This window comes from Coturnix japonica, chromosome 8 (assembly GCF_054131305.1).
Source record: "Coturnix japonica strain WE chromosome 8, WE-NBRP24, whole genome shotgun sequence".
Lineage (NCBI taxonomy): Eukaryota > Metazoa > Chordata > Aves > Galliformes > Phasianidae > Coturnix > Coturnix japonica.
The window spans coordinates 3,843,418-3,870,484 of record NC_140670.1 but is presented as its reverse complement, the minus strand read 5'-3'; the positions used below and the strand labels follow the sequence as shown (position 1 = coordinate 3,870,484).

At 39.9% G+C, this 27,067-nt stretch overlaps 1 protein-coding gene across 25 annotated transcripts in view; it reads left to right on the top strand.

Moving 5' to 3' along the window:
• Positions 1–27,067, top strand: part of PCDH15 (protocadherin related 15) — a 528,749-nt gene that overhangs the window by 343,637 nt on the left and 158,045 nt on the right. For all 25 annotated transcript variants that reach the window (XM_085554985.1, XM_085554984.1, XM_085554986.1 and 22 more), the window contains 3 exons: positions 5,736–5,855; positions 10,395–10,505; positions 11,482–11,652. In XM_085554985.1, the coding sequence (XP_085411111.1) occupies positions 5,736–5,855; positions 10,395–10,505; positions 11,482–11,652 (402 nt within the window). The remainder of the gene's footprint in view (positions 1–5,735; positions 5,856–10,394; positions 10,506–11,481; positions 11,653–27,067) is intronic.

Sequence of the window (27,067 nt, the reverse complement as noted above, 5' to 3'; positions counted from 1 at the left end):
TTTTTTCTTTTCTTTTTTTCTTGAGCAAATACTATTTCATTTCACTTTAAAATGGCATTCCTTATTCTCTTAGGTATTAAATGATCTGGTAGTAGACAGCACAAAGGATGTGTTTGCTGTAAAGTAGAATTTGTGGGCTTCAGTAATGAGAAGCAGGAACGTGTGTGGCCTTGCAATTCCTGAAGGGGCTTACAGTAAAGCTGGGGAGGGACTTTTTGTAAGGGCAGGTAACAACAGGATGATGGGAAGTGGTTTTAAGCTGAAAGAGGGTAGATTTAGACTAAATATTAGTAAGACTTCCTTTACTGTGAGGGTGGTGAGACACTGGAACAGGTTGCCCAGAGAAGCTGTGGATGCCCCGTCCCTGGTAACATTCAAGGCCAGGCTGGATGGGGCTGTGAGCAACCTGGGCTAGAGGGAGGTGTCTCTTCCTACAGCAGAGGGTTGCTGTCATGTAGTCCATTCTGTGAAGTGGAAATGTCCAGACCGAACCTAAGAGAAGGGAAAGACAGGTTTGTCTTCTCACCTTCACTTGAAGTAGTTAAGAAATTGAACCAGTTATGTATCGTAGTGGTTATTCAGAGTGTTAGGGTGTTTTGGTTTTTCAGTATGACCATATGTTCTGTTACGATCACTCCATTGCTTTAAGTGACCTGGAGATACTCAAGAGTGGTCTGGAGGCCTGCCTGTATGACCTGCTGTAGGGAGCCTGCATTAGCAGGGGGGTTGGACAAGATGATCTCTGGAGGTCCCTTCCAGCCCCTGCTATTCTGCAATTCCATGATGAAGGTTTAGAAGAGAAAAATGTACCATTTAGAAATAAATTATATTTAGTGGTTTTATATGTTTCAAATATCTGCGATCATTTATTTGCATTACTATTGAGTGGAAAGCAATCTTACTCTTTCCACCAGCTGCAGTCTCAATATAATTAGCTCCTTTGTTTCATTTTATCACTGTTAGGCTTCTGTCTTCCATCGTGGCACCACTGTGCCATTCAGGATTACCCACTGGGCTAATGTTATCATTAATTAACAAAATAAATTAAAAAAACAAAACAAGTTCACAAAGCATCTTGGTCTTCCTTGAAGGCTTTACTGAATGATTATCTGTTCAATGATAGGTTATCTTGCTGGAAATTGGCACCGCCACTAGTGAATTTCACTAGACTGGGGAGGGATCAAGTGGTGGTTTTCTGTTTCCTTTGGCTTTAGAGTTCCAAAAACAGTGAAAGCTATTTCTAGTGATTACTGGTAGCTGTAGTGCCAGTTAAATGCCTGTAACTAGGTTTCACTTCATTGATTTTTGAAGTTGTCTTTCAGTTCAGGAATAGAGAATTTTGTGATTATTTGCTTTTCTGATAGCTTAGTAATTCTAGATGTTATTGGCATCTCAAAATCAATCAAAGGAAGCAGTTTACTTGTATTCGTGTGTATGTAGACACTTAGATGTGGATATTCTAATGTGTGCACGTACATGTGTGCATATATCCACGTGTGTTTGTTTTGTTTGATATATTCAGATTTAAAATCTCTGCTCTCTCTGGTCTGATAGTTGTAGTAGGGATCTAATGCAGACACAGAAGATCAAACTGTTTGAAATTAACTGATATTTTGCTAACAAGAAAATTAAGTGGTAATTAAGCTATTGACTATTTGTAGTCTTCTGGGTTGTGAAACAGAATTGGAAGTAATTCACACAGCTTAGCAGAGCACAAACAGAGCTGCTGTCATCTAGGAGCTAAGCTGAGCCTTTTCGTAAAGCATGTTAAGACACAAAAAATGTGAGCTTCCCAGCCAATACCAAATCCAACTGCTATCCACAGCCTTATGAGTCTTCTGTTAAGAGCAGAAACTAGTTATTTAAGGCTTATGCCAAATGTTTTGCAACCATTAGAAATACTCTGAAAGGTTATTTCCTTTGTATCTTTTCATATATTTTTTTTATTCATATGAAAATGTCACATCATTATCTAGAAAAAATCCATGACAAGATGACATGAGCCCAGGGCTACGTTCGGCCGTGTGTATTAATGACCTAAAGATATTTCTTACTGCAGTATACCCAAATAACATGCTGACAGGCTGGAAAGCATGCAGTTTTTTTTAAACTGGGGAAGAAACGTGTAGCTCGGCTAACACTGCACAGACAAAGGTATTGCCCTAAGGGTTTTAAAAACATGTAGCCTGATACAGAGACTAGAAACTCAAATCTTGTAATGCGAAGACGCAGTTGATGTTGGCTGTTCTTTTGTTCAACTGAATGGGTCTGAACAAATTTATCTCATCTAAATACAACCAAATTGCCTGCGTTCTTTTTATCAGTATACATTTTTCACACGGGCCTTGGCGTGTTTCTGATGTTAATCTCAGTAGTGGTATCATGTTTTATTTGGAAGCGTTAGTGAAGTTTAGCAGGAAGTCAGTTTTGCTTTAATACACATGCATAACCTTATAGCTTATGGTACTTTTTCACTTGTAAACTCATATTTTAGGCTTATTTCTTTCCCTGTAAGTTGGCAGAGATAAGTCCTTGCAAAGTAAGCATAACTTATGCTGTCTTAAAAGTCTGGCTTTGTGCTGTTGAAAATTTGGACTGGTCCTGAATTTTCTTTGCTTCTGGTGTGATTTTTCATCCCTTTTTCCATATGGTGTTGAAATAATTAATCTCGGCAGGTAGACATCATCAAAAGAGTATTAGCTCAGAATGATTAACTGTAATTCTGTGCTTGGCTCTTTAGGGCCATGGTGAAAAATTACTCATTTTTAGCTTTGTAAATAGGCAATAATAAGAAAACTTATTTTCAGGATGTTTTATGGAAGTATTTAATGTTCCTGTCTGCATCTAGATTTCTAAGAGACATAAATCATATAGAAGGAAATTTCTAAGCACTAACGTTGCTGGCTGTGGAAGAGCAAAATTTATCATATCCGTTTCTTCTCTATGTGTTTTAATTACATTCTTTAGAAATCTTACTTGCTTCTTGTCATCATGTTTCCTTTTCAACACATTGAATTCTCACAGAGTTGATCCTTACATTGACGCTAATGTTATCTGTTTTTCTTTGTTTCCTTCTTGAATAAGATCAGAACTCTGCAGTGCTCAAACATCAGTTTACTGCATTCCTTTCCAAAGGAGATTCTTAAGTTTAATACAGAGAATAAAATCACGACCAAAGTATTTCATGAGGTAGTTAGGTCTAATGGGAAGTGGGACAAGTGGGGTTGTGGAGGCTCAAGTTGCACTTTTTGGAGCCGTTTTTGGAACCTGCTGGAAAGGAGAAATAAACCCAAGGAGCCAGGGATCCTCCTCCCCACTGTCCCAGAATATTTGATGTCAGAATATTTTTCCACCCAATCTGTCATTTTCAACCTGTAAAGAAATTCTTTTGCCAAAGGAAGCCTGGTGTTCAAGTGCAAGCCTTGACTGATAACTGAAACTTGCTTCTGTCTGTTTTTTTTGTATAAATATAGTCTCAAATTAGCAAGTTCAGAATAGGAACAAACCTCATGCATAAGATGTAGGCTTGGTTGGTTCCTCTTGCGTGCCTGCTGTGGCAGGGTCAGTGGTGTAGGATTCACTGCTTGATTACATCAGCAATTGAATAATGCAGTTTTGATGTGGGTCTGATTCAGATGCGCAGAATTACGGATGTGGTGGCTCTGTAGAAGTTGAGAAATTCACAGTCTATCACTTAATTTCCTGTGATTTACTTGTTATAAGTAACTTTAGTTGTTTCTGGAAGATGCAGGCTTTACTGAAGATTGGACCACTGAATGTTGGATCATTGAAGTTTGGGCAGGCTTTGTTTATGCTAGTAGAGGTGTCCATGGGAAGGTCTCTAGGAGGGAAGTGCTCACTGATATAAAGGAGAGACACTGGGGTTAAAACTGCTGTGCTTGGGTTTCAGTGTTTTCAGCTTTTGTGTGTGTCTTATAGACACCTCTGTGACATTCAGAAGTAAAATATGTATTTCACTTCCATGATATGCCTTTATTCCTAAGGATGCAGCTTGTAAATGCAGGTTACACTTCTTTAAACAAGAACAGTGGGATTTTTATTTATGTTGATAAAGAACAGCAGTAATTCTGATGGATACCGCTCCTTGATTTTTATACTGGTCTCCTTTGTTGTCATTTAATTGTAGAATAGCCTGGGTTGGAAAGAACCACGTTGATAATTCTCATTTCAGTCAGTTCTTGTGTCTGTGATAGCGCCTCCCCACATTAACTACAGGCTTCTGCGCCCAGGCAAAGTGCAAGGCAAAGACTTGCACAGCGCTGAGGGTCAGCTCTCTGCCTTAGGAGGAATTAGTAGCCCAATGGAGTCAGCTTATAGTCTGCGTGTGTGATGCTGCCAGTGCCTGTGCCAGCAGTCGGCCGGTTTGCAGCCAGAGAGCTGCAGATGGTGCCCTAAGTGTGGATGGTGTAGAAGTTAAGCCCTGTGCCAGTTTAAGCTTAAAGCTTTGGAATGGATGTTTTTTTAACTTCAAAACTTTAGTATTGGGAGCTGTGAAAATACTTCCCAGAGGACACGGTCAGCTATTAAGTGGCTTTAAGTAATTAGCAGGTTTATAAATTGACAGCAGTCTGGGAGCTATGAATATCTGTCAACTACCTATTTCCTCCTATACTCACTTCAAGTTATGAGCCATTAAGTGTGTAAATCAAATAGCAATCCACGTTTGCAACAAATGCCTGAATGAGCCGTTATCCTTTGCCACCTTCTCTTCATACAGCACTTGAAATATTTCATACCCCATAGTTTTTAAGATGTGCAGCAACTCATGGCGAGGAAGTAAACTGGACTGGACCTGCGTATGCAGGCATTGGCCAGGCCTTCTGGCGTGGTGAGAGTACAGCAGGAGGTACAGCTACGAGTGATGCCTGTGTCAGATCCGGGGCTTTCTATTCATTTAGTTCTCAGGTGGACCACTCACAAAGCTTTCTGAATAAGTCTGAAATGGCAGGTTCTGAAAGGGTTGGGCTTTTGTCTTTATAATACAGAACCATAGAATCATCGAGGTTGTAAAAGGTGTCTGAGATCAACCAGTCCAACCATCGACCTACCACCAATATTTCCCTCTAACCCTTGTCCTGTAGTACATCTACACATTTCTTTAACACCTTTAAAAACAATGAACTTTTTCCTCACATCCTTGATCTCAATGGGTCCCAATTTCATGCAGCTTGTCTACTGTAGGATAATTAGAAATTGGTGAAGTTCTTAATGTATTTTCTGTGAGCATTCAGTTTCTTCCAACAAAGTATTTGTGAAACATCGTTCTTGCCTGTGTTTAAAGCCACAAAACTATGTGTTCTTGTGTGCACAGGTGTTATTCAGTGTTGTCAGCGCTCTCATGAGTGTTGAGTAAGTTCTGTTTGCCTTGCAGGTCATTTTAATTTTCCTGGGTCTGAAGAGTTACGCTTAGTTACTTTTATCTATTTATGTTTATTTAATGAGTACCTTTTTATTTTCATCTTCACCTTTTCTAAAACACACGGAGCTGCCCTGATGCATAGTGCCTGTGTGTAATAAAAATGGAAATTTCTTTCACTCTGTGTGACCCTTGGCATCAGTGAAAGCAGGGTCTGAGTATATTGTGTCTAAATGTTTGCTCATTCATGGCTTTCCAGGCTGAATAAAGGGGAGAATGGTGGCCGTGATATACATAATCGAACAGTGGGAAGAAATGAGAGCCTTTCATACATGTTTTTCTTTCCCTGCTTTTGCAGTTGACTCCAGTTGGAACAACCATCTTTACAGGATTTTCTGGAAACAATGGTGCTACTGACATCGATGATGGTCCGAATGGCCAGATAGAATATGTCATCCAGTACAATCCTAATGACAAAGTATGTGCCTTTATGTTTTTTTCCTTTCTACATATCTATTTTAATATGAGAAATGTAGATTTATACATCTGAGTGTATATACGAATGTGTATATATTCACTTATGATATATATGTAATGATTTTGAAGTAAGAAACGAGTAAGTGGCTGCTGTTGGACATCATAAATTCTAAACTTGAGAACCTAATTCCTGGTCTAGATTCAGTTCTGCCTGTGAGCCTTGCTTGACCCATAAACTCACCCAAATTTATCCTTCTTTTCAGTACAGTGCTACAGTCAGCTATAACACCGACGCATCAATCATCTCACCTTTTCTAGTGTTGTTCACACACCTCTTTTTTGGCATGTATTTTCTGTCTGTGACAGAAAGTTGTATTAATTCCTCCACACTTGCAGTAATGGATTCATAGCTAAGATATGCTCATAGTCGCTGCTAAGATTCTCATGAGAGACATTCTGTCTTCCTATATGGAGCTACTTATGTGTATACACATACATACATGCATATGTATATATATTTATATGTATTTAAAGACACCTGGAAATAGATTTAAGTATTACTAAAATAAAACAGTAATGGCCTATGTCTATGATCGGTACAAGTGTATCATTTTAGAGAATAAAAGTTTGAGGTATTGAAATAAATGTTCTTTAGGCTCAGATGTGTGAATCTCTCTATCGCAATGCTTTTTTGCATGAGTGATCTATTTGAAGTGTCCATGTTGCATATTCTTGAAAAATTAAAGTTATTTTGGCAATGCTTTTTTGTAAACTAAGGTGTGTTTAGCCGTGGGTTGAGGACGTTGTTACTGGGATCAGGTGGTGTGATAATTTAAGTATGCTAACCTGATAATCTGTTCATCTTAAGGATAATGTAGATGTTCTAGTGAGAAAGTGCACAGCAAGTGGATTTAGCAGTCTCTCATTCACAATCTCTGCTGTTACTTAAGGCTAATTTGAGTAGAAATGTTTTTGTGGGGAAACAGCAATCTGATTCTCAGTTTAAGCATCAACATAGAGACTCTGTGGAATAGTGAGTACCTCCCCTGTTTGGAGCCATTTTGGTGTAGTTAGTTGCCTTGTTAAATGTTTATCTAATTTCTGTTGCATGCCTGGTTAGTGAAACCTACTTCTTTCATCTGTAGAGAGCCCTTGTGTGTAATAGTGCTTTACCTATTAATACACTTCAAGTGTAGGCTTGACAGAAATAACTTGTAAAGCTGCTTCACTGCTACTCTGATCTTGCTAGGAAGATACCACAAAACATCTGCTACAAGTGAGTTATCTTCCTTAACGTGGGAAAGTGTTGCCACGCTAAAAATGAGGTGTGCAGCTTAGCGAGAAATATTTGTGCTTCTTTACGCCTTCCATGTTGTGTGTTGATGGTATTGTTGGGCACCATTGACAGGTGAGGGTAACAATTACCCTTTTTCTATGGTAATTCTATGAAATCAGCGATATGCATCATGCTTTTGCTATGCTGAGTTATAGCATATCATGTCCACATCTGCTGAGTAAGTTGGCTCCTGATGACTTCCCCTTATCAGATAGCTTGCCTCGTGGTATTTTGCCACACTGAAACTGAATCTTAGAGTGTTACCTGTGCCACATTTCAGACTCGTGGTTTATGTCTCACAGCTTCCATGGGATTCCAGATGACATCCCAAAACTGCAGATGAATGACATGGCTGGTAGTTACTGTACAGTCACTTGTTCTAGGGACCTCACAGCTCTGTTTGGATCTCTCTCATGAGTGTGAAGGAAACATTACTGGACGTAATGCTCTTAGAGACATTTTCTTTCATCATGAAGTTGCAAGTTGAAACTAATTCCTGTGCCAGCAGGATTCTGTTGGAAATTCAGACTCTATTATAATAGAGATGAGCAATATTCCTGTTTCGTTATGCTTCATTGGTGCTGCTTACAGATGTGTGCATTAAATATGCGTCTGGGTACCTGAAAGCGTGGCCATACCAGGTACTTGCAAGCTGAAACTCCAGAGGGGAAAAAAACACAAAGCTTTGCTCTTCTTGGGAGTGTACATCATTACCACAGATGAATCAATGTTCTTATTTTTTTCAGTAGATCCTATTTGTGGGAGGAGATAGGACATTTCTCCTCTGTGTAGTAATTGTACAGCGCTTTGTATCTTGTCAGTTTTAGTTCAGTAGTCTACCAGGCTCTCCAGAGCACACAGCCTTGCTACAAAAGGTAGATTGCCACCCCTCCTGTGCACCTGCAGGAGTGTATAGCAGAATTGCAGGAGTTATTTTTATTCTCTCGTCTGCCTTCCAGGCTACAACCTGGGAGCACAGCCCAGCAGCACCACCAGCACTTGTTTTTAAAACAGTTTTATTATAGGTGGGGAAGACTGTGGCTTGGGCTGGTAATGGGGATTATCTTGCTGCATTTTAGAGCACTGTGCTGGCCTATGGCTTAGGGAGGCTTTTATTACAAGAAGCTAGCTCAAACAAAGGAGTGGTCATAAAACTTGCACACATAACATCAAAACTAATTGGGAACATGGGTCAGTAAAAACGTAATGTGTAATTATGCCTTGTGTAAATTCACCAAGTCTGAAGGAACAATGTCTGAGCATAAGAGGTTGTTACATCAACTGTGTTCAATAGAGAATCAAGTTGTACGTGTCTCTGATAATCAGGCTGATGCAGCAACGTGTGTGAGATCTTACATCTGTCTCTTGTCTACTGCATGTTATGGGGACGACCAAAGCAGACTTATTTCAGAGTTGTGCTGAGAATGAGTAAATGCTAAAAGGTGCGAGATGCCACATGCAAATACCAATTAAAAGCTCTAGGTCATACTCTTTTCCCCAGTGGCTGAGATCAAAGAGTGAAGCAGGAGCAGCCCACAGGAGTTGTACAATCTCTGCCCTTGAAAATATTCAGCCTCTGACTGGCTGAGGTGCAGAGGAGCCCGTGTGAGATCCCGCGCTCTTTGACAGCCTCCCTTATTCTCTGATTCAATTGAACTCTAAAACCTGCCTTTGATATAGAAGGGATTTGGCTATTTTTGTCAGATGTGTTATCATCTCTGTTTAGATCGTCTTTTAGAAAGCCCTGTAAATCACTTCAGATTCTCTGAATTTCAGCAGTGTCGTTCTTCAAATGGCTTTGTGCTGCTTACAGTCCAGCAGGTAGGGACAATAATGTGAAACACCATCTTTCTACTACTGAGAGGAATGGAGATGAACAACCTGTTAGTGACTTTCTAATTTTCCCAAAACAGCCAATTTTAGGTCTGGCATCAGGAAGTGATCCTTGCCATCCTGCGGCCTCCAGCCTGCTTCGCTGTTTTCAATTTGGTGAACGTGCTGTGTTGTAAGGACTGCTGTATGAAAGCATTTTAGTATTTCATTTTTGAAGCTTTTCAAGGGAGAATCAGTTCTGTTCTCTTGGAGTGTGCAGGTGACAAAGCAGCGTCGCTCTGCCAGAAAGCATAAAAGAGCTTTCAGCATCCCTGACATCCTGCATATGCTGGCTCATTTCAGTGTTGGATGGAGGCGCAGCTGAGCTGTGCTCTTGTTTTGTGTATCTCTGAGTTGCCTTGGAACTTGGTCATGGTTTGCGTTGCAACAAGAAGTAGATATTGCAGAGCAGTCACAGGGATATGTGTGGGGTGAATCTGATGTGATGCCTTTCAGAGATGTGGCACAAACTCACACCTAGAGGTTAAACTTCACATTGCCAAGGAACTGCTACTGCAATTTGCTTCTCTACTGGAGCGACAGGGGAATCCAAATAAAGGCATTTTGGGATGAAGTTAAGGGTCTTGCTTGTGAGCTGGAATTCCCATGTGACTGCCTGGGTGAGCATACACACACAAACAGCATTATTTCCATACAATAGTCAAACACGTTACTTGTTATTTGTGTGAGCGAATTGTGTCTCACATTACTGGCAGAGCCTGTTACAGACCTTCCAGTGATTTTTTTTTCTGTGTCAACATGGCAGTTTTAACAGTCATTATCATTAATTACTGAAAATCGTACTTGTTATGCAAATGTTTGAACATTTGTAGTGGAGGGGAAGGGCCTTTTTGTGTTATCTAACGTAAGAATAGTACTTCGTGCCTCTGTTGTGTTTCCTTTTGGGAGGTTTTTGTACTGCTCCACAGCTGTTTCCCATGCACCATACTTCAGTGTTAAGTATATTCTACACTGGTAGACTTAAACATGGAAAGAGTTTGGTGTGAGCGAAGGTGTGAAAGGCTTTTTGAACACTTTTTGCACACTTTCAGCACAGCGAATCAATAAGAAACAGGAGAGTTAGGCTTCGGTTTGTAATTAGAAGTAGCAGATTACTTGCAATCAGCCAGAGATAATTCTGTTACGTACGTAATATTTACTGTGATATTCTCATCAAGTACGTTGGGCAGGGAGAAAACAGGATACTATTCAAAAGCTCTGTCTGGAAGATTTTGGTATGTCATCCAACAGGCCATCTCATTGTGGCCGATATTTAATGTCCTCTAATTCTGAAGCACGTTCCATTTCATCTCACTGTTTTAATTTTTGCAGACTTCCAACAGGACCTTTGATATCCCTCTCACTTTGTCTGGAGCAGTAGTTCTACGGGAGAGACTGAATTATGAGGAAAAGACTCGTTACTTTGTGATTGTTCAAGCGAATGTAAGTATACATCTCGAAATGGCCATTTATAGTTCTAATTTAGGTGGCCTGTAAGTTTCTGGGTATGGTTTTTTCATAGAAGAGGAAAAGCACCTCTAAAAAGCCATTTCTGATGCGCTCTTATTCTGAAGACCCTATTTAAGATGTAACTAGGTGCTTTCCGTCGTTGAAAGATTAGACATATTATTGCTGGTTAAAAAAGCTTGCTCAAGATGCATAGAAAAAAGCAACCTTCTGGCGCAGGGAACAAGTTGCATACTTGAAGTACAGCCCATGCAGAAAAGTGTGTTCTAGTGTCACTAAGTGTTCATCTTCTCACACATCTAGCGATGCTAATTTGATGTCAGATGAGCTTAATGGATACAATTTAGTTGTATCCTTCATGTTTGAAAAGCAGTTTTCTTTAAAGAGGTGATTTTTCTTTCAAGTCATATTACATGGTTATATGGAGGTTTTTACACAGTGGCTAGCAGTAGATAATGCGTACCCGGGAGAAGAGTGATGTTTAAACTGTATCTAATGCATCTGTCATTGGAGAATTTTTTAATGCCCTTGAGGGCTGTGAAGGCTTTTTTTCGCTTTTTGTTCTGATAATGGCTGAAATGAAAACTTTTTCTCTGTTGTTTACCACTGTTGTGGTACTGTTTCATTTATGGGGAAAAGGAGGATCCCCCGAAGCAACTTTAAAATAGTTTTAAAGGAACGTAAGCTTGCTTTCCTATGTATTTTGTGGTGTGTTCAGCATTTCCCTAGGAGAAGATGGTCTCTAAGGGTGTGTCTCTGTGCTCTTCACCATGCTCTTGAATCTACAGAAAATTGAAGGCTGTAGCTCTGGGGTTGAACTTACATGAAGTATTTATCGTGTAGAATCTGCACTATCAGAAAGGGTTTTACACCTTGTCCTTACCTTTAACTTTAAATCCTTCTGTAGATTCCAACTTCTGAAAGTCTTATGTTACCCCGTTTGCTCCCCCAGGACCGAGCCCAGAATCTTCATGAGCGAAGGACAAGTACAACCACCCTCACTGTAGATGTTCTGGATGGGGATGATCTGGGACCAATGTTTCTTCCTTGTGTCTTAGTGAACAATACTCGTGACTGTAGACCTCTCACCTACCAAGCAAGCTTGCCAGAACTGACTGATCCTGTAAGTCCTCTTGATTTTTCTAAGTTTTCTATGTTTGTTTTGTAGCTAGCTGTCATCTGTCTCTGTGGACACAATAGAGAACTGTAACTAGAAGGAGTGTGCACGCTTTGTGTCAGGTTTTATCTGCTAAACAGGTTAAAACTAAAGCTAGATGAAATTCTGGCTTTGATACAGTGGTATATTGCTCTCTACAGGGGCTGAGTCTTGCTGAAGTTTGTTGGAATTGTGTAATTGCTTTCTTAGCCCTGTCTTCATTGTACCCATGAAATGAAAAGCCACTTGAAGGAGGGGACTTGACGTGTCCCTCTTTTCAGTATTATTAGAGACATCAAGGGAAAGATTTTTAGGGAAGGATTCATTAGTCGTTTATCCCTGAAGTGTCTTTGTTATGCAGTCTGCTTTCAGTCCAGAAGCACTAAAGATCAGCTTGCGATTGTCCCGTGTAGCTGCTTATACTGGGTACACTGGTTAATGCATCAGTTAGGATTAGTATAAAGTTCAGTCATTTCACCCTTGGATATGCACAGCGGATGACTAAAAGAAGAGGTGAGAGCACTATAAAATCCTGATGTGAGATGATGCTAATTCTTCTTCCCTACAGGGTAAGAAGCCTGCTTGGTAGGCTGGAAGTGTGCATCTTCAGAGTAGGAGAAATGCTCTTCAGTTGGCTAATTTGATTTATGTGGGTTTCCTAATCAGTGCTGATAAATGTCCTTTGATTCACATACTTAAAATAACAGAAAAGCAGAACCAGTTAAAACTCTGGGCTTATCCCCCACCCAATCAACTGACTTCAAGTTAACTTTGACTAATGACGTTGAGATCATGACTTCCCTTTTTCATCTTAGGACAGTCTCTCTGTGCTGCATCCTCTGACCAAGAGACGGGGAGGATGAGGCTGTGAGTGTGGAGGTTCTTGCTGGTCTCTGTCTTACTTGCCTCGCTGTCCTGTTCCTTGTATGCTTTTGCCATCCCACGAGTAAGGCTACCAGCTTGGTCTGGGCTTGGACCCTGTTGCAGGGCAGCTGCTATTCTTCTTTGACTGGGGATGACATCCTTAGCAAGTTCCAAAAGCTGTCATGATTTTTTCGTCCATTTTAGAACCAGCTGAAACTGTCTCTAATGTACACAGGAGTTCATCAGGTCCTTCTGTACAGGCCAACAGTACAGGCTCTGGTTAAATAACCAGTACAATCTCTAGGAGACGAGAGGAAGCTTATTGTATGTAGTCACGATGTTCAGTTAGTGTGCTTTTTGTATAAGAAAGGTCTGTGAGGAGTTTCAAGGAGGTTGTGTAAGTCAGACTGGGCCTGATGGCAAACTGGAAGGAGACTGGATCTTGTAGGCTTTATGAACCTCAAAAAGAGATCATTTCTCTGTGCTGAGAAGTGCTTCCTCACAGCTGCATCCTTATTTTTAAGTTATAGAAAGATGGGAGCCTTGATACTCAGCTTGTAACAGCAGAAAATCAGCAAGGAAGGGATGGGATATTCCGTATTTAACCTTACTATTCTTATTTATGCTTGTCTTTTTTTTTTTTTTTACTTCTGTACCTTGGTATTTCTAATTGCAGCGGTTGAATGTGACTTTGTGAATACATGCAGATTAATGTGGCTCAGCTCTGTCTCCAATCCTTGCTGTGGACAAGAATTTGCTGGGCACTGCAAGGCAAGGTGTTGCCTGCCAAGGAAGTCCAGCAAAAATCTGACTATTGATTGCTTCTGAGTTGCAAAATATATTCATTTAACTTCAAAAGCTGCAACCTGCTCAGGTGTCAGCTATTTTTGTTTTCTTTCTGGCTGTTTTGTGGCAAATTGCACCTTGAGAAGTCTGATCTGTGAAATGAAAAACTGGTTCTCTTGATAAAAATAGCTGCTATTTGCTGCTTATCTTTTTGCAGTGCTGCAGCTATTTTGATAAACATATGTGGAAGAAGGATGTATCTATTACAGCTTTTACCTTGCTACTTGAAATATTTACCCGACTTGTAAATTATAAAGCAGTTAGACAATAGGAGATATATAATATAATAATTAAGAAAAATCCCTCATTAATAAGACGCATGTTTGTCCTGCAAACAGCAGTACGATAAAGGTGCAGAGAGGCCTCTGGCAGTGAAGTAACGGGAACCTCCAATCTGAAGAAGCAGCCTGAGCAGAGAAACTCTCTTTTCTTTCCCTAATGGTAACCAGTATGTAGGCTAAAGGATGTATGTTGGCTTTTAGTCCAACATCATCATTTAAGAACTTTTTGTATTTTTTATGACAAACATGAGAAGAAGCATTGATGAATCTTTAATGAACAATAGTGAGGTGTGGGGTATTAAATAACAGTAACTTCAAAAGTCCTGCTTTAAAGTATGTCTACTCAGCTGACCCCTAAAATGAAGCATTTATAAGTAAAACATTAAATGTAACTGGAAAGAAAAGGTCTTGTTTTGTTCTTTTTTTTCTTTTTTTTTATTAGAAGATTGGTTGTCTTTAATTGGCTTCTACCCGTGTGTTTACTGAGGTAAATTAGAGCATTTTCTTTCCAAGCTCCTTTCCTTTACAAGTTCTAAAGCAGTTTGATGCATTAGCAGTGAAGCATCCATACAGCTTGGGCTTTGTTTATGGTTTTTGCTGGTGAAATGAAAGAGACCGGCAGAGCTAATGGATCTCTTCATTACCAGGGAAACAATTTTTCCTCAAAAACAGTACCAGTACTTAGATTATGCCTTCTGAGAGTAGGTCTGATGTCTGCTTTGTGGCAGTATTAATAATTCCTTAAAGTCTGCTCCAAGCTGTGTGGAATGTTGAAGAAAGAAAGAAACAAAAAACAAACTGATTTGCATTTCTGCTATTTATACAGATAGTGCAAATTGTCCCAAAGCTTCACATCTTCCAGGCAGAGCCAGAGGTTATCTGATGGTCCCATGTGGTGAGCATACAGAATAACATGTGATAATAGTATTTCTAAGTCAACACGTTAACTGAGCATGGCCAGAAGGTGAGACTTCATTGATGGTTGCCTCACTTTGTGACTACTCCTTCTGCAGCTCATCACCATTGGTCCACTATAATTAACTGCCAACAGAGACTCATTAGGGCTAGTACAGAATTGTAGCAATTGGAAGGGATCTCTGGAGATCACGTAGTCCAACCTATGCTGAAGCAGGCTCCCTGCAGCAGGTGGTACAGGAAACTGTCCAGGTGGGTCGTTAATATCTTCAGAGAGGGAAGCTCCGTGACCTCTCTGGGCAGCTGTTTTTCTAGCCATGTTCTTCTTAATGCACCCCATAATGCCATCGGCCTTCTTGGCCACAAAGGCACACTTGCTGGTTCATGGCCAACCTGCTGTTGACCAGAACACCCAGGTGCTTCTTTGCAGAGCTCTTTTCCGACAGGTTATCCTCTAATCTGTACAGATGCACGTGGTTATTCCTCCTCTGGTGCAGGAGTCGCCCTTCTTAAATCTCCTAAGGTTTCTCTGTGTTCAATTCTCTCTATGATTACGGCTAAGCTAACACAAGCACCAATTACTGTTGTAAAGTGGTTGTGCTGTTAAAACAGTAGGCAGAATCTCATCCTCCAGAGTAAGTAAACTTTTCAGCTATGAAGAGCACATTAGCTATTCTGAATGCTTTATCCTGTGTAAGGTGAGCTCTGGGAGCTGAACTTCTTTATTGCTGCTGAAGCTCAAACACAGAGTTAAATTAACAGCCTGTAATTCACGCTTAGATTATTTATGGCTTCCCTGGGCTTTAATTTGTTTGTGAAGTCCCACCTGTTGTGTCTGATTCAGAAGTTCTCAGGGAGGGGAAAATGAAGTTTAAATTCTTCTGAAATTCATTGCAAAAATTACCTTGCAGAAAAGACACCAAACCCCATGACAAAACAACATTCAAAGTCATTATTTACGGTTCTATCTCATAATACAGATGCAAATAATGATTTCCTTCAGGAAAGTGTAAGCTGCAGCTTCAGTGATGTTTTAAAATGAGCTAGCACAAGCCTGTCAAGAAATTCAGTTTCCACAAGCCAAGTGTATTGCCTTGTAACAAAAAGAGAAATGATGTCTGCCTCTGACATGTGAAAGGTTATGTGTGTACTCTTACTCAATTAGTCTAGTTACTAGTCTGTTCTTCTTTGTTACTGTCTGAATTCATCTCTAGGAATTAATTCACCATTAGCTGTATTTCAGTTTCTGAGAAAGCCTTGCTTTTTTGCATTGTTTTATATTTGCCTCTATGTTTTCTGTAACTGATCAAATCTAGTAACAGTTTTGTCTTTGTCTCAGGAAGTCTTAAGTATATAAGTATTTTATTAACAGTATGTTCAAATCAGTACATTAAAAGAAAAAGAAAAAAGCTACCCTTGCATGTCTCAGCATTGGAAGGATCCTTTCTCCTCCCTCTTCCCTCTTCAGTCAATTCTTGATGTGATTATTCTGTGAAGGCTTTGTCTTTTTCTGTGCTCAGTTATTTTTCATCATCCTGCAAAAGACTGAACGGCAATTAGCAGTTAAACATAGATTAGGCTGATTTAATCAGCTGCTGGGCTGGTTTTGCAACAAACTGATTCATTATCAGGTTCCATTGGATAATTATCAGTCCAGATGAAAACTCATGTACTCTGTGACACCTACGTGGCTTTCTTTGTGCTGATTCAAGATTCAGCACTTTAAACAACCAGCTGCGTTATGGAACATCACTTATTAATGCACTTCTGATGAATCTTTCAATACATAAAGTATTTATTTTTGTGCTAATTGTCCTGAGGTTGTCAGCAAGGACCTTGGCAGTCTATGAGCCTAGCAGCCCTGTGGAGCGCTGGGGCTCAAGGAGGTGAGCATAGACTGAAAGCCAGTGACCAAAAGGTCCTCCAAACAAACAGCTTGGAAATGACGAAAACTGACTTTTGATGGTAAGGTGAAATTTACTGGCATCAAAATAGAGTTTTTCACTAGAAAATAGGGTCTTGGCTTTTGAATACTCCTTGCAAGGGAAAAAAGATTCATTGACTTTCATATATGCGAGGCATAATAAACCACTAACATTTGCATGCCTTGTTGATTCATAATGTTCCAAATTTCAACTATACAGTAAATGCAGCGAAACTTCAGCGTATCTTGATTAAATGAACAAATACGTCTTATTTGAGATCGTGACTCTTTTGCAGAATTCAAGGCTGGTGATAAAGATGAGTCTTGTATCAGACCAGTGGTTATGCCATCCACTGACAGCTGCTTTCTAAAAGTCACCCTTTATATTTTCATTACTTGTTTGAATTGTGAAGTCGATCACATGATGCTGTGGGGAACATGGGACACCTCTGTAAGTAACCAGATCCAATGGGTTCTGCCCAAATAGCAGTTATACATGTTGTTTATCAGTATTGAATGTTGCAAAGGAGGCTGTGCTGATTTTCAGTACCTTAGAGTTTATGGCAACCACGTAACAGTTGTTTCTAAAGGTATTTCAGGACATTTCCTTGCTATCTGATTGTACAATCACTGGGTTTTTCTTGCCAGTTCAGTTGTTGGTTAGGTATGCCACTTTCAAATCAGAGGATGGCCTGGTTTGAAAAGGATCACAATGATCATCTGGCTTCAACCCCCCTGCAATGTACAGGGTCACCAACCTGGGTTTTCTTGTCTTTTATTGCTGGAAGAATTGTGTGTTTCTCTCTTTCCTTGCCAAAAATGTTAGGAGGGAAACACAGAATTGCAGAGGTTGGAAGGGAACTCAAGAGATTGACAAGTCCAACCCCCTGCTAACGCAGTACCCTATGGCAAGTCAAAAGAGTAGGAGTACAGTAGGGTCTTGAATACTGCCGTAGGAGACTCCACCACCTCTCTGGGCAGCTGTTCCAGCACTCCATCACTATTACCGTAAAGTTCTTCCTCACGCTAATACAGGACATCCAGTGTTTTACTGTTTTAGGCCAGTATTCCGTGTTCTATCACTACACACTACTGAGAAGAGCCTGGCCTCACCCATTTGCTTCCCACCTCCCTTTAGGTATTTATAAACATTCATCAGATCCTTCCCCATCACTCTTTTTTTCCCCAGGCTGAACAGACCCAGAAGTGACCTAACATTTTGAATAAGTATCTGTGCAATAACATCTGGCATTTAGACTTAGCTGAAATTGGCAGTATGTCAGGGGATGCTCGGAGAGTTCGGCTGCTAGTAGAGACATTTCTTGCTGCCTAGCCTGGTAGTTAACACGTTTTTCTTTCTGAGAAGTTTGTTGTTTTTTTTTCTTTTCCATCCAATTTTTTTATCTTTTCCAACATTAGAAACTCAGCTTTGCATACTGATGTGTATTTCTCATTAATCAGTACACGGGAAACAGCGAATTTCTTATTAAATGTGTTGTGTTCATCTGTGACTTAACTAGCTTCCCATTGCCTGAGGATCTCTCTTGCCTTTAGAATAACAAATGCCTGAATTCTTCGTATCTCATGGCTTCGGGGCTTGATTGGAATGAGAAGTAAGCATGCTTAGTTTTTAAATAAATGTTTAGTTTGGAAGAACAACTGCAATCAGCCATTATTTCCGAGCTCCTGTATAATCCGTGTGACAAATGACCAAAGGTGGAAGTTAAAAGTTTATGCAGCTGTTCCCTAATTAATGTAGGAGCTCCAGATCATAGAAAACCAGGTCTCATGCTGTGATATAGTCTGTTAAATGTTTGCTTTCACCATATGCATGTTGTGATATAGTTTGTTAAACGTTTGGTTTCACCATATGCATGTTGCCCACATTTCCATTTAGGTTTGTCATGTGTAATACCATAATCGTTTCACATTTTGTTCATTAATACTCAGAAACGGGAGCGTTTGACCTTGTAATACTGTGAAATCTTTATTTCCTGCATGGGGGATTGATGTACTTTCCTGTCTGTGTGTTATGTATTAGAATATTTATCTATAGAAAAGCAGGGCAACTCTTGGCTTGTGTTAGGCTGAAATTTCTGAAGACAGGTAGCATGTGCTTTCAACTGTTTAGAGATTAGATAAATGAGGTCCTGTATATTTAAAAGCCAAAAACTAGTTGATCATTGGCAGTGTCATCTGGCACTTCAGCCATGCTACAAGAGCTAACCATTAAAATAGTGAGCTATATCTATACGTTCTTGGGTTGTTTCTTATTCAGTAACTGAGAAAAGAATCTCCCTAGTGCCTGCAGCCCTTTGCCACAGGCTGAAGAATGAGCAAATTGACCCATTTTCCAGGTATTAATCTTTCATTAGTCTATGTAAAACCCAAGGCTCAGATTAGGAAAGAGAAAATGAAGATTGATTTCTGTGACAGGTATGTATTTGTCCATGTATTTTTATTGAGAAAGGCAAATCGTTATGGCCAAGTTGTTTTTGGTATATCTGAGCAGCAGGTAACAATTTTTCTAATTATTTTTAAGCAGAGATGCGTGATGAACTGGTTGGCAATCTTGTGTTACTTTGAAAGCAATTCAAAACTGATGATGAAATCCTCTCTTGGGTGCAGTTTCCCTTCCGACATTTATGGATAAACTTCCCATTTGCATTTTTTTCACTCTTTTCACTATAATTACAGCAATATCAGAGGTTATCTGATAATAAGTTCAAGGTAATGGACGATGCTAAATGCACGGTAGAGTTCACAGTAGATTTACTAGCTTAATATTTTTTTTTCAAATAACTTGATGCCAATAATTTGAATTAACTATGGATATGGCTCTTTCAGCAAATCAAAATGGATGGCTTTGGTAAGCTATTGATTATCTGCTTGTGCGTGATAAGTAGTCATAAAAGGAGTTTTAAGTCTTCTGTTACGATTGGTTGCCTGTCTTCCATATGCAATCTCTTGATAAGTAGACTTTTTTTTTTTTTTTTAACTGAAAACTAGTGAAGCATGAAAAGGTTAAAATAATAAGGATGTGAAGTCACAGGTAATTAATTTTTATGTACTTGGGACTATACCAAAACAGTATGACTAATTAGAATTATCAGTAAAATTGACAGTAACTTCAGTATAGGATCACATAAGCTGTGAACTGTAATCTCTCTCAGGTAGGCAAGCATTTTTACCTGCTTGAGCCATTGTCCCATAAGGACTTAAGTATGGATGCACTTTAGTTAGAGGACAGGTAAACTTGCCTCTTTTTAATAACATGGGTAATTTATTTAAATGTGGAATTATTAGGGTGGAGATTCCCTCATTTGTTTTGTACGTGGTAGACAAGCGAGGCAGCTGGGAAGAGGATGGGAGCAGTGATTTTCATTGGAAAACAGAACAGGAACGCACATGGACATGGTTTTTCATAGCGTACACAAAGAATTGGTTAAATTACAGAATCACCAAGGTTGAAAAAGACCTACAAGATCATCCAGTCCAACCATCCACGGGTCACCAATAGTTCTCTCACTTTGCCTCTTCTCCCAGGCAACAAACAGGACCCGAGAAAGGGGCCACAAGTTGTATCAGAAGAGGTTTAGATCAGACATAAGAAAAAACTTTTTCTCTCAGGGCGTGGTCAGGCACTGGAATGGCTGCCCAGGGAGGTGGTGGAGTCACCGTCCCTGGCGGTGTTCAAGAGGCTTCTGAATGAGGAGCTACGAGAGATGGCTTAGTGGCTTGTGGTAGCAATGGTGGTGGGAGGATGTTTGGACTGGATGATCTCATAGGTCCTTTCCAACCTTCTGATTCTATGATTCTATGCTTTACAAGCTTTGGCTTTTCAGTAATGCTAACCTTTCTATAACATACAAAGGAAAATAAGTATATAATTGCAGCTGGTCTTTGAACATGTGCTTTGGAGGAGGTAAACGTGTTTGTTTTCAGGACTGGGTTATCAAGCAGCCTGTGATACACAGTGTTTATAGATCTCCCTAGCGGGCTCAAGAAGAGCAAGAACTCTAGCGCATCTCTAGAAATTTAGTCCAGACTAGATATGGCTGTTGGTGAGGACAGGCAAATGTTCTCGGTATTGATCAAGGGCTAAAGTGAAGTTTTAAAGAGTTTGCTTCGGTATTTGGATAATATTTTAATAATTGAAAGCAAAGGAGAATAGAATGGTAAAAATGACCAACGATAATATGCGTAACTTTAATGGAACCATCTCCATATTCAGAAAAATTCTGTTGTTTGTCATTTTCTTTAGAAACTTAATGGGAATGCTAATTGAGCATATTGAATTCTTATAGCTTTGTCAGAAGCTATGAAGAAAAAGGGCTTTGATTTTTTGCTTGGAAAAGTAACTGTGGAGCTGTAATTAGAAGTCATTTCCTTTTAGAAATGAAAATAATCTTCTTTGATTCAAGCTTTGGACTGGCAGATCAGCCAAGTAAGCCAAATATGTAAGTGCTGAAGACGTATCTCTAGAGTTCCCCAATGGGTTTGATGTGTGCAATAGCACAGGTCTGCTGGTGCAAACCCGCTTCTCTTTACATGACAGAATTCATACCATATATCTGCAGAATTAATGAATTACAAACATAGCCAAACACTCTGGTCTTTAAAATGTCTTGCTATTTTATCTTATCATATTCTTTATTCACTCTTGAATTTTCATTGTAAAGTTAGGGGCGAAATAAAACAAAGAACAGTAAATTGCTATGAAATAAATAAGGGTTCAGTGTTATGTAGTAGGCTATGCAGCTTACAAAAATAATTACAGTAGGAAAGTGTGGTTCCTTGCTTCTTCAAGATATCCCACAACATGGCAGTTGGGATTGTCTTGCTCTTTGTGAAGCCATGAATGGATTTCAGAGATGAAGTAGTTGCACCTTTCTCTCCTCTAAATCTTCACAGAGGAAAGAGTGCCTCAGAAAGCATCGTCTCTGCCTCATTCTGAGCCCTGACCTCTGTCCTGAATGTACAATCAGCTACTAGTGTGAATTAACTACTGTCTTGGATGTTTGCCATGGGGGAAAAAAAAAAAAGGCCACTTGGACAGTATGCTCTTCTGTTTTCTGTTTCATAAAACAGTGTTTGTTATGGCAAAAAGAGAGACTATTGTCAAAGAGGAACTGTGTGTATTAATTTACTTGATCCTCAAATGTCATTTAGAAACATTGAAACGTTTTAAATGTTGACATTTAGACAAAGTGCTTTTACAGTGGTGCCTTATCAGTGAGCTTCAGAAGAAATCTCATCCGAGTCATAACATCGTTTCTCATAGTGATAATTATAATTTCCGTAGTTAGCTTACCCTATTAAACCGTAAACTGGCTATTCACTAAGGGTTGGGCTGGGGAAGATATTGCTCCTGTCATTGCGTCGTCACAACATACAGGGTGCCGGTTATAGTAGGTGTTCAGCTGATCAGATATTAGTGCAGCAGTTAAGGCTCAAACCTTGCACTTTGTTTTGTTGAACCTCATTGGATTCACCCAGCCCCATCTTTGGAGTCTGTTGAGATGCCTTTGGATGGCATCCCTTCCTTCTAATGTGTCAACCACAGAAGTTTGCTTTGCAAGCAGTTCCTGCTTTTCCTTCAGAAATACTGCTGGGATTTGAGAAGAACATTTAAGTGTTAGAGTAGAATTTCCTTGTATTTGAAAAAGGATGTGATAATGAACTTTATTTCATTCAGAAGAATAAAAGCATAATACAGACACATCTGTTCATAGAGAGGCAGAATTGCTTCTCTTAGATGTTTTCTTCCAAAAATCAAGTGAGTGGGCATAGTAAGTTGTATGCATGTGCACCCACAGCAAATCTCTGGAACTATAAAATTCATTCAGTGTTATATATTAAATTTAATTGAAATTTACTGAAAAAATATTTGAAATGTGTTCAGGAAACTAGTTTTTCTATAACCTTCCTTTTAAAAGAGGCAGTGATGCCCCTGTTAATGTTACTGTTAAAGAAATGTGTTGAAGTGGGCATGATTATGATGGCAGTCAAATTTGTATCTGAATCTCTGCATTAAATCTCTGCCTAAAATTGTCTTTTGACGGAGCAACAGATGTGAATGAGAAAAGAACAGTGGTGGGCAGAGCTTGAATAAGTAAGACGATGAGCAATTACAGCTGGCATTCCTGTGCTCGAATGAGAGAAGTACCCATTTATTTGGAAATATAGGGTAAATAATGAGTAAATTTATTTCTTCTCAAAGCTTGGAGCAACGTTCTGTAGTGTTGGCACTGTTTTTGCATCTTGAGTGAATTGTTGTATTGCTGTGCTTTTGCATGCAGTCCTACAGATGAATGAGTCCAGTCAATGGCACCGGTTCTGGTTCCCCAGTGGGTTCTCCTACGCCACAATTAGGAGTGCTGTCTTTAAAACTCATGCTGGAGATTCATTGTTATTTTCTTTTGTTCTATGCACATGCCTGATACTTGACCCATGCAGAACTTCTAGCCCATAACGTGTCTGTAGCAAGGAGCACCGCAGCTCGACTCTGCTTGGATGAAGTAGTTGGTTGTTCTGCCCATTTTCAGCCTGCCACCAGCTAATTTGGTGAGATGCTTCGAGTTTCTGGCTCGGAAGAGGCTGTAAGCAGTTGATCCTATTCACTCTATCAGTTTTACAGACCCTTTGCATACTTTGTCATACTTTGCAGAAAGATAACGTGCCAAGCCAGGGTCTGCAAGTGCTTGGGCAATTCCAAGCTTAAAGTCATACCACTGACCATATCTCTTTATGCGTCCTCTGCTATATTATATTATAGATGGTTTTTCTAATGGCATAGAAGCCATCAGCTTCTTCATCCTTAGCAGCAGGAAGTAAGTTTAAGAGTGTGCAAACTCAGCTGAAAGTAGCAACTGTTGGCACAGAGTTTATTTTTTTCTCTGTCTGAGATGGATGTGCTTAAGAGAAAACAAAATAGGGTTTATGTTTCGTGGACTTCCTGATTGTAATAAATCTAAGAAACTCTAAGTCATTATGTTAGTGTAGTGCTGATCTGTATCTTCTGTTTTTGGTGAGTCTTTGTAGGTTTGGTTTGCGTTTTATAACTTGCTTTCCTGCGGCTCTTGTTCTGAATCCTGAGCAGAAATAATGGCCAACAAAACAGTCTTTGTGGTTTGTATGGGGGGGGGAAAAAAATGGGATGTCAGAAGGAAACGTTTATTGTTCTGTAACCGCAGTCATCACATTGTAACGAGCACAGCCTCCAAATTCAATTCCCTCTTCTGCCTCAATTGCACGGGAGATTATCTGTGCACACTGAGGCATGAGGCCCATTGCATAATGCATTTCGTTTAGTCTCCAGCACAGGTTCTCTGTTGGAGACATTTCTTATAAAGAGTGTCAGACACAGAAAAAGCAATTTAGTAAGAGCTGTGATCAGATCCTGATGCAATTCGTTTTTGGGCCTGCTGTTCTGGAAGACCTCATTGATAAAAATAGGCTCTATTTTCCTCTTTGTTCTGATTTATTATGTTATCTTACTGTTACTTCAATATATTTTTCCCTCTTTAAGATGGCTTGTTTTTGCTGCTTTTTTTAACAATCAATGAAAAGAACTGTGGTTTTTTGATAGTGCACTTCAAGAACTTGATCTGTTTGGATATTGGCATTTTACACTTTTCATTTTAGTCATCTGCATAAACGCTGGACACAACAGCAAACCAAGAACTACTATTTGTCATGTGAACAGTCAAGAAAGCTGCTAGAAGCTACTTGTCAGTTGTTTAGTGCTTAATAGAGAAAGCAGTGTGCTGTTAATGGCTTATCTCATATCTTGCTTCTTCCTATCAGTTGGTGAGGCACCTTTTGTACCTCCAAGAGAAGACATGAGAGATGAGTTGAGCCGTGTGAGCTGCGTAACTTACCTGCTACTGATTTTAGCCCATGGCTTCTAGGAATGAAGATAAACTTATTAAAAGTAAACAGAACACTTTATTTCAAACTACTAAATCTGCAGGCTGACCTTCAGTGTTGTTGCTGGCTGCTTATACAGGTATTTGAAGTGGACAGTTGTAAAGAAGATTTCATAATACTCATATACTACAAAGATTCCCCAGGGGAGACTGGATTAACACAGTACCCATTCTGCTTGTGTTGCACAGTGCCCTTTCACTGGGACTCTGCAACTCTGTGTGGTAACAAGTGCTATTTGAGAAGAGCAGGAGCCTTGCAGTTTAAGGAGTTTAAGGCAAGAAGCAGCTTGGGGAGCGGGCTGCACGTCTCTAGGGGAGAAGCTTGGGTTTTAGAGGAGTGATTTTCCTCACCTGGCTGCCTCCTTTCTTGGGGAACAGTTTTCCATAGCAAAACGTTTTGCATCTGGTACAGTAACTGAATTACTACTGTATTTTTATGGGTTGATTCTTAGTACTTAAGATAAATGCCGTTATTGCAGTGTAACTCTTAAAATGGGAAGTCTTTACTAGTTAAGTGACATTTCCCACAGATAGTCTGAAAGTTTGGTGTTCTGATCTGTGTCAGAGGGGGATCTGGAAAGCCCATTCACCCTGTGTTGTTATGTTTGTCTTGTGTCTGACCTTAGGGAGGCAAGAAAATGGGGCAAGTTGAGACCCTGCAAGTACAGGCTTTGATGCGATGTAATCAATCTGACTAATGAAGCATTTTTGGTAGTGTTTCAGCTGAATATGCTTTTCCGGTCTTATATATATTAATTATCTATACATTAATTTACATCACTTGTGGTTGGATAGCCCCACAAAGTACTTTCTTTTAATGACACAAGAGTACTTGCCATCAGATTTACGTGGGTTAGCTGTCACAGCCCTCCTTGTACTGGCAGAGCATCCAAAGCATTGGCAAAGAATGATGCTGGAATGGTTTTGTGATTCTTCCTGCTGTTTTAGTACTGCATGTCGGCAGTACTGTATGCACTTCTGCACAGCATGGGTATCGCTTTGCTAATTTCTTGTTCACACCTTCTTCTCCACTCTCACGTGTTCTTCAGCAAAGCATATGGAGAACCGGGGTAACTGATAATTCATCAACTCATCTGCAGCTTTGCTGGTTTACTGCTGTAGGGGTCGCTTTGAAGGAGTCATGGGTTTCAGCACAGGGTGATGCATGTTGCTTTACTAATATTTTCTGTCTGGCAAAAAGCTTCTCACTCTTATCTGTCCTATGGCACAGGACCAGCCAGGGCTTAGAGTGTCAGCATGACTTGTCCTGTGCTTGCTGGTTGTGCTGATACTGATGACCTGTTCTGATAAAACACAGGCATCTCTATCACTTTATACGGGGAGAGAAACTCCAGGGGGAAAAAAAGAAAAAATAAGAAAAAAGAAAGTAAGTTGTGGCTAAATGTGATATATTGTTTTATTTTGGAGTATTTCAAGCTGTCAGTGAAACTCACCACTATGAAATCTTGTGCTTCCTAGAATTACATGATATACATGTGAGGAAAAAAAGTGCTACATATCTTCATGCATACAGTTCAGGCATTGCAGAGCATTTTGTCTGTCTTCCCTAGCTTTGTCCAAGCAGTAGAGCCTATAAACTGTCAAACAAAGGTAATAGCCTGTATGTACCAGCTCACCCAGTTCCTTCTGAACATTTTGTCCAACAGCAGAAAGGCAGGGTGCCCTGTTATCACTTCTCCTGAAGATCTGTGAGCCACATGGTTGGTGCAGAATTCAGTTCCTGGTTTCCTTGGCTAAAAATACAGAGGATTGTCTCAATTCATCCCACAGCCTGGGGAAGGAGAGAGCATTCTCAAGTACACACATCCCCAGCCTCAAGGTTTGCTGTTGACCTACGCTTGGTGCTAGACGTCATTGAAAACACTGGTGCTTGTTGCGGGTGTCAGTGCAAACCACTTGACACAAAGCTAGCACAGTGCTTGTTTGGAAATGCATGGAAAAAGGTGACTTTTATTCGTCTGTCACAACTGAGTGTCATAATCTATGCCATCAGTCTTCCAGAGCCAGAAGCAATCCCTGTAGCAGTGCTGTCATTTGAACTGATACTCATCCAAATACTTATTCACTGTTATATGTTATTCTAAAGTCTTTTTAGCTTCCCCCCTGATATTCATGAATATTATGACGTGCAAGATTTGAATATAGTAGGTATGTTCTTTTCTCAATTGAACGTGTGTTCTGTTGTCAGGCAAAATGCACAGGGAGTAGTTTCTGATGGGAGCTGGTGTGTCTGTGATGCCCAGATTGAGACTGGGTTGTGGTCCTCACCCTTGCAGAGTGTTGGTAAAGTCAATCATATAAAGAGTTAATTAATAATCTGCTTGTTTAAAGCCTGCAACGTCCAAATTTGTTACAGTTAGCTGTTTTTTGGTTTCATAGGTTTCTTAGCACGTGATAGAAACATTGCTTTGAACAGAGCCGGCAGTCTTAAGTCAGCATGGCATTACATGCAACATAGCGTGGGTTGCTAGCTGGTATCCTCAACTGTGGTGCGGTCTTACAATTAGGGTCTGGTATTTCATGACTCCAGCATGTAATTATTTAGGAACAGAAGGTAGTGGGAGAACAGTGTTAGGTACAACTAGAAGTGAGCCATTGAT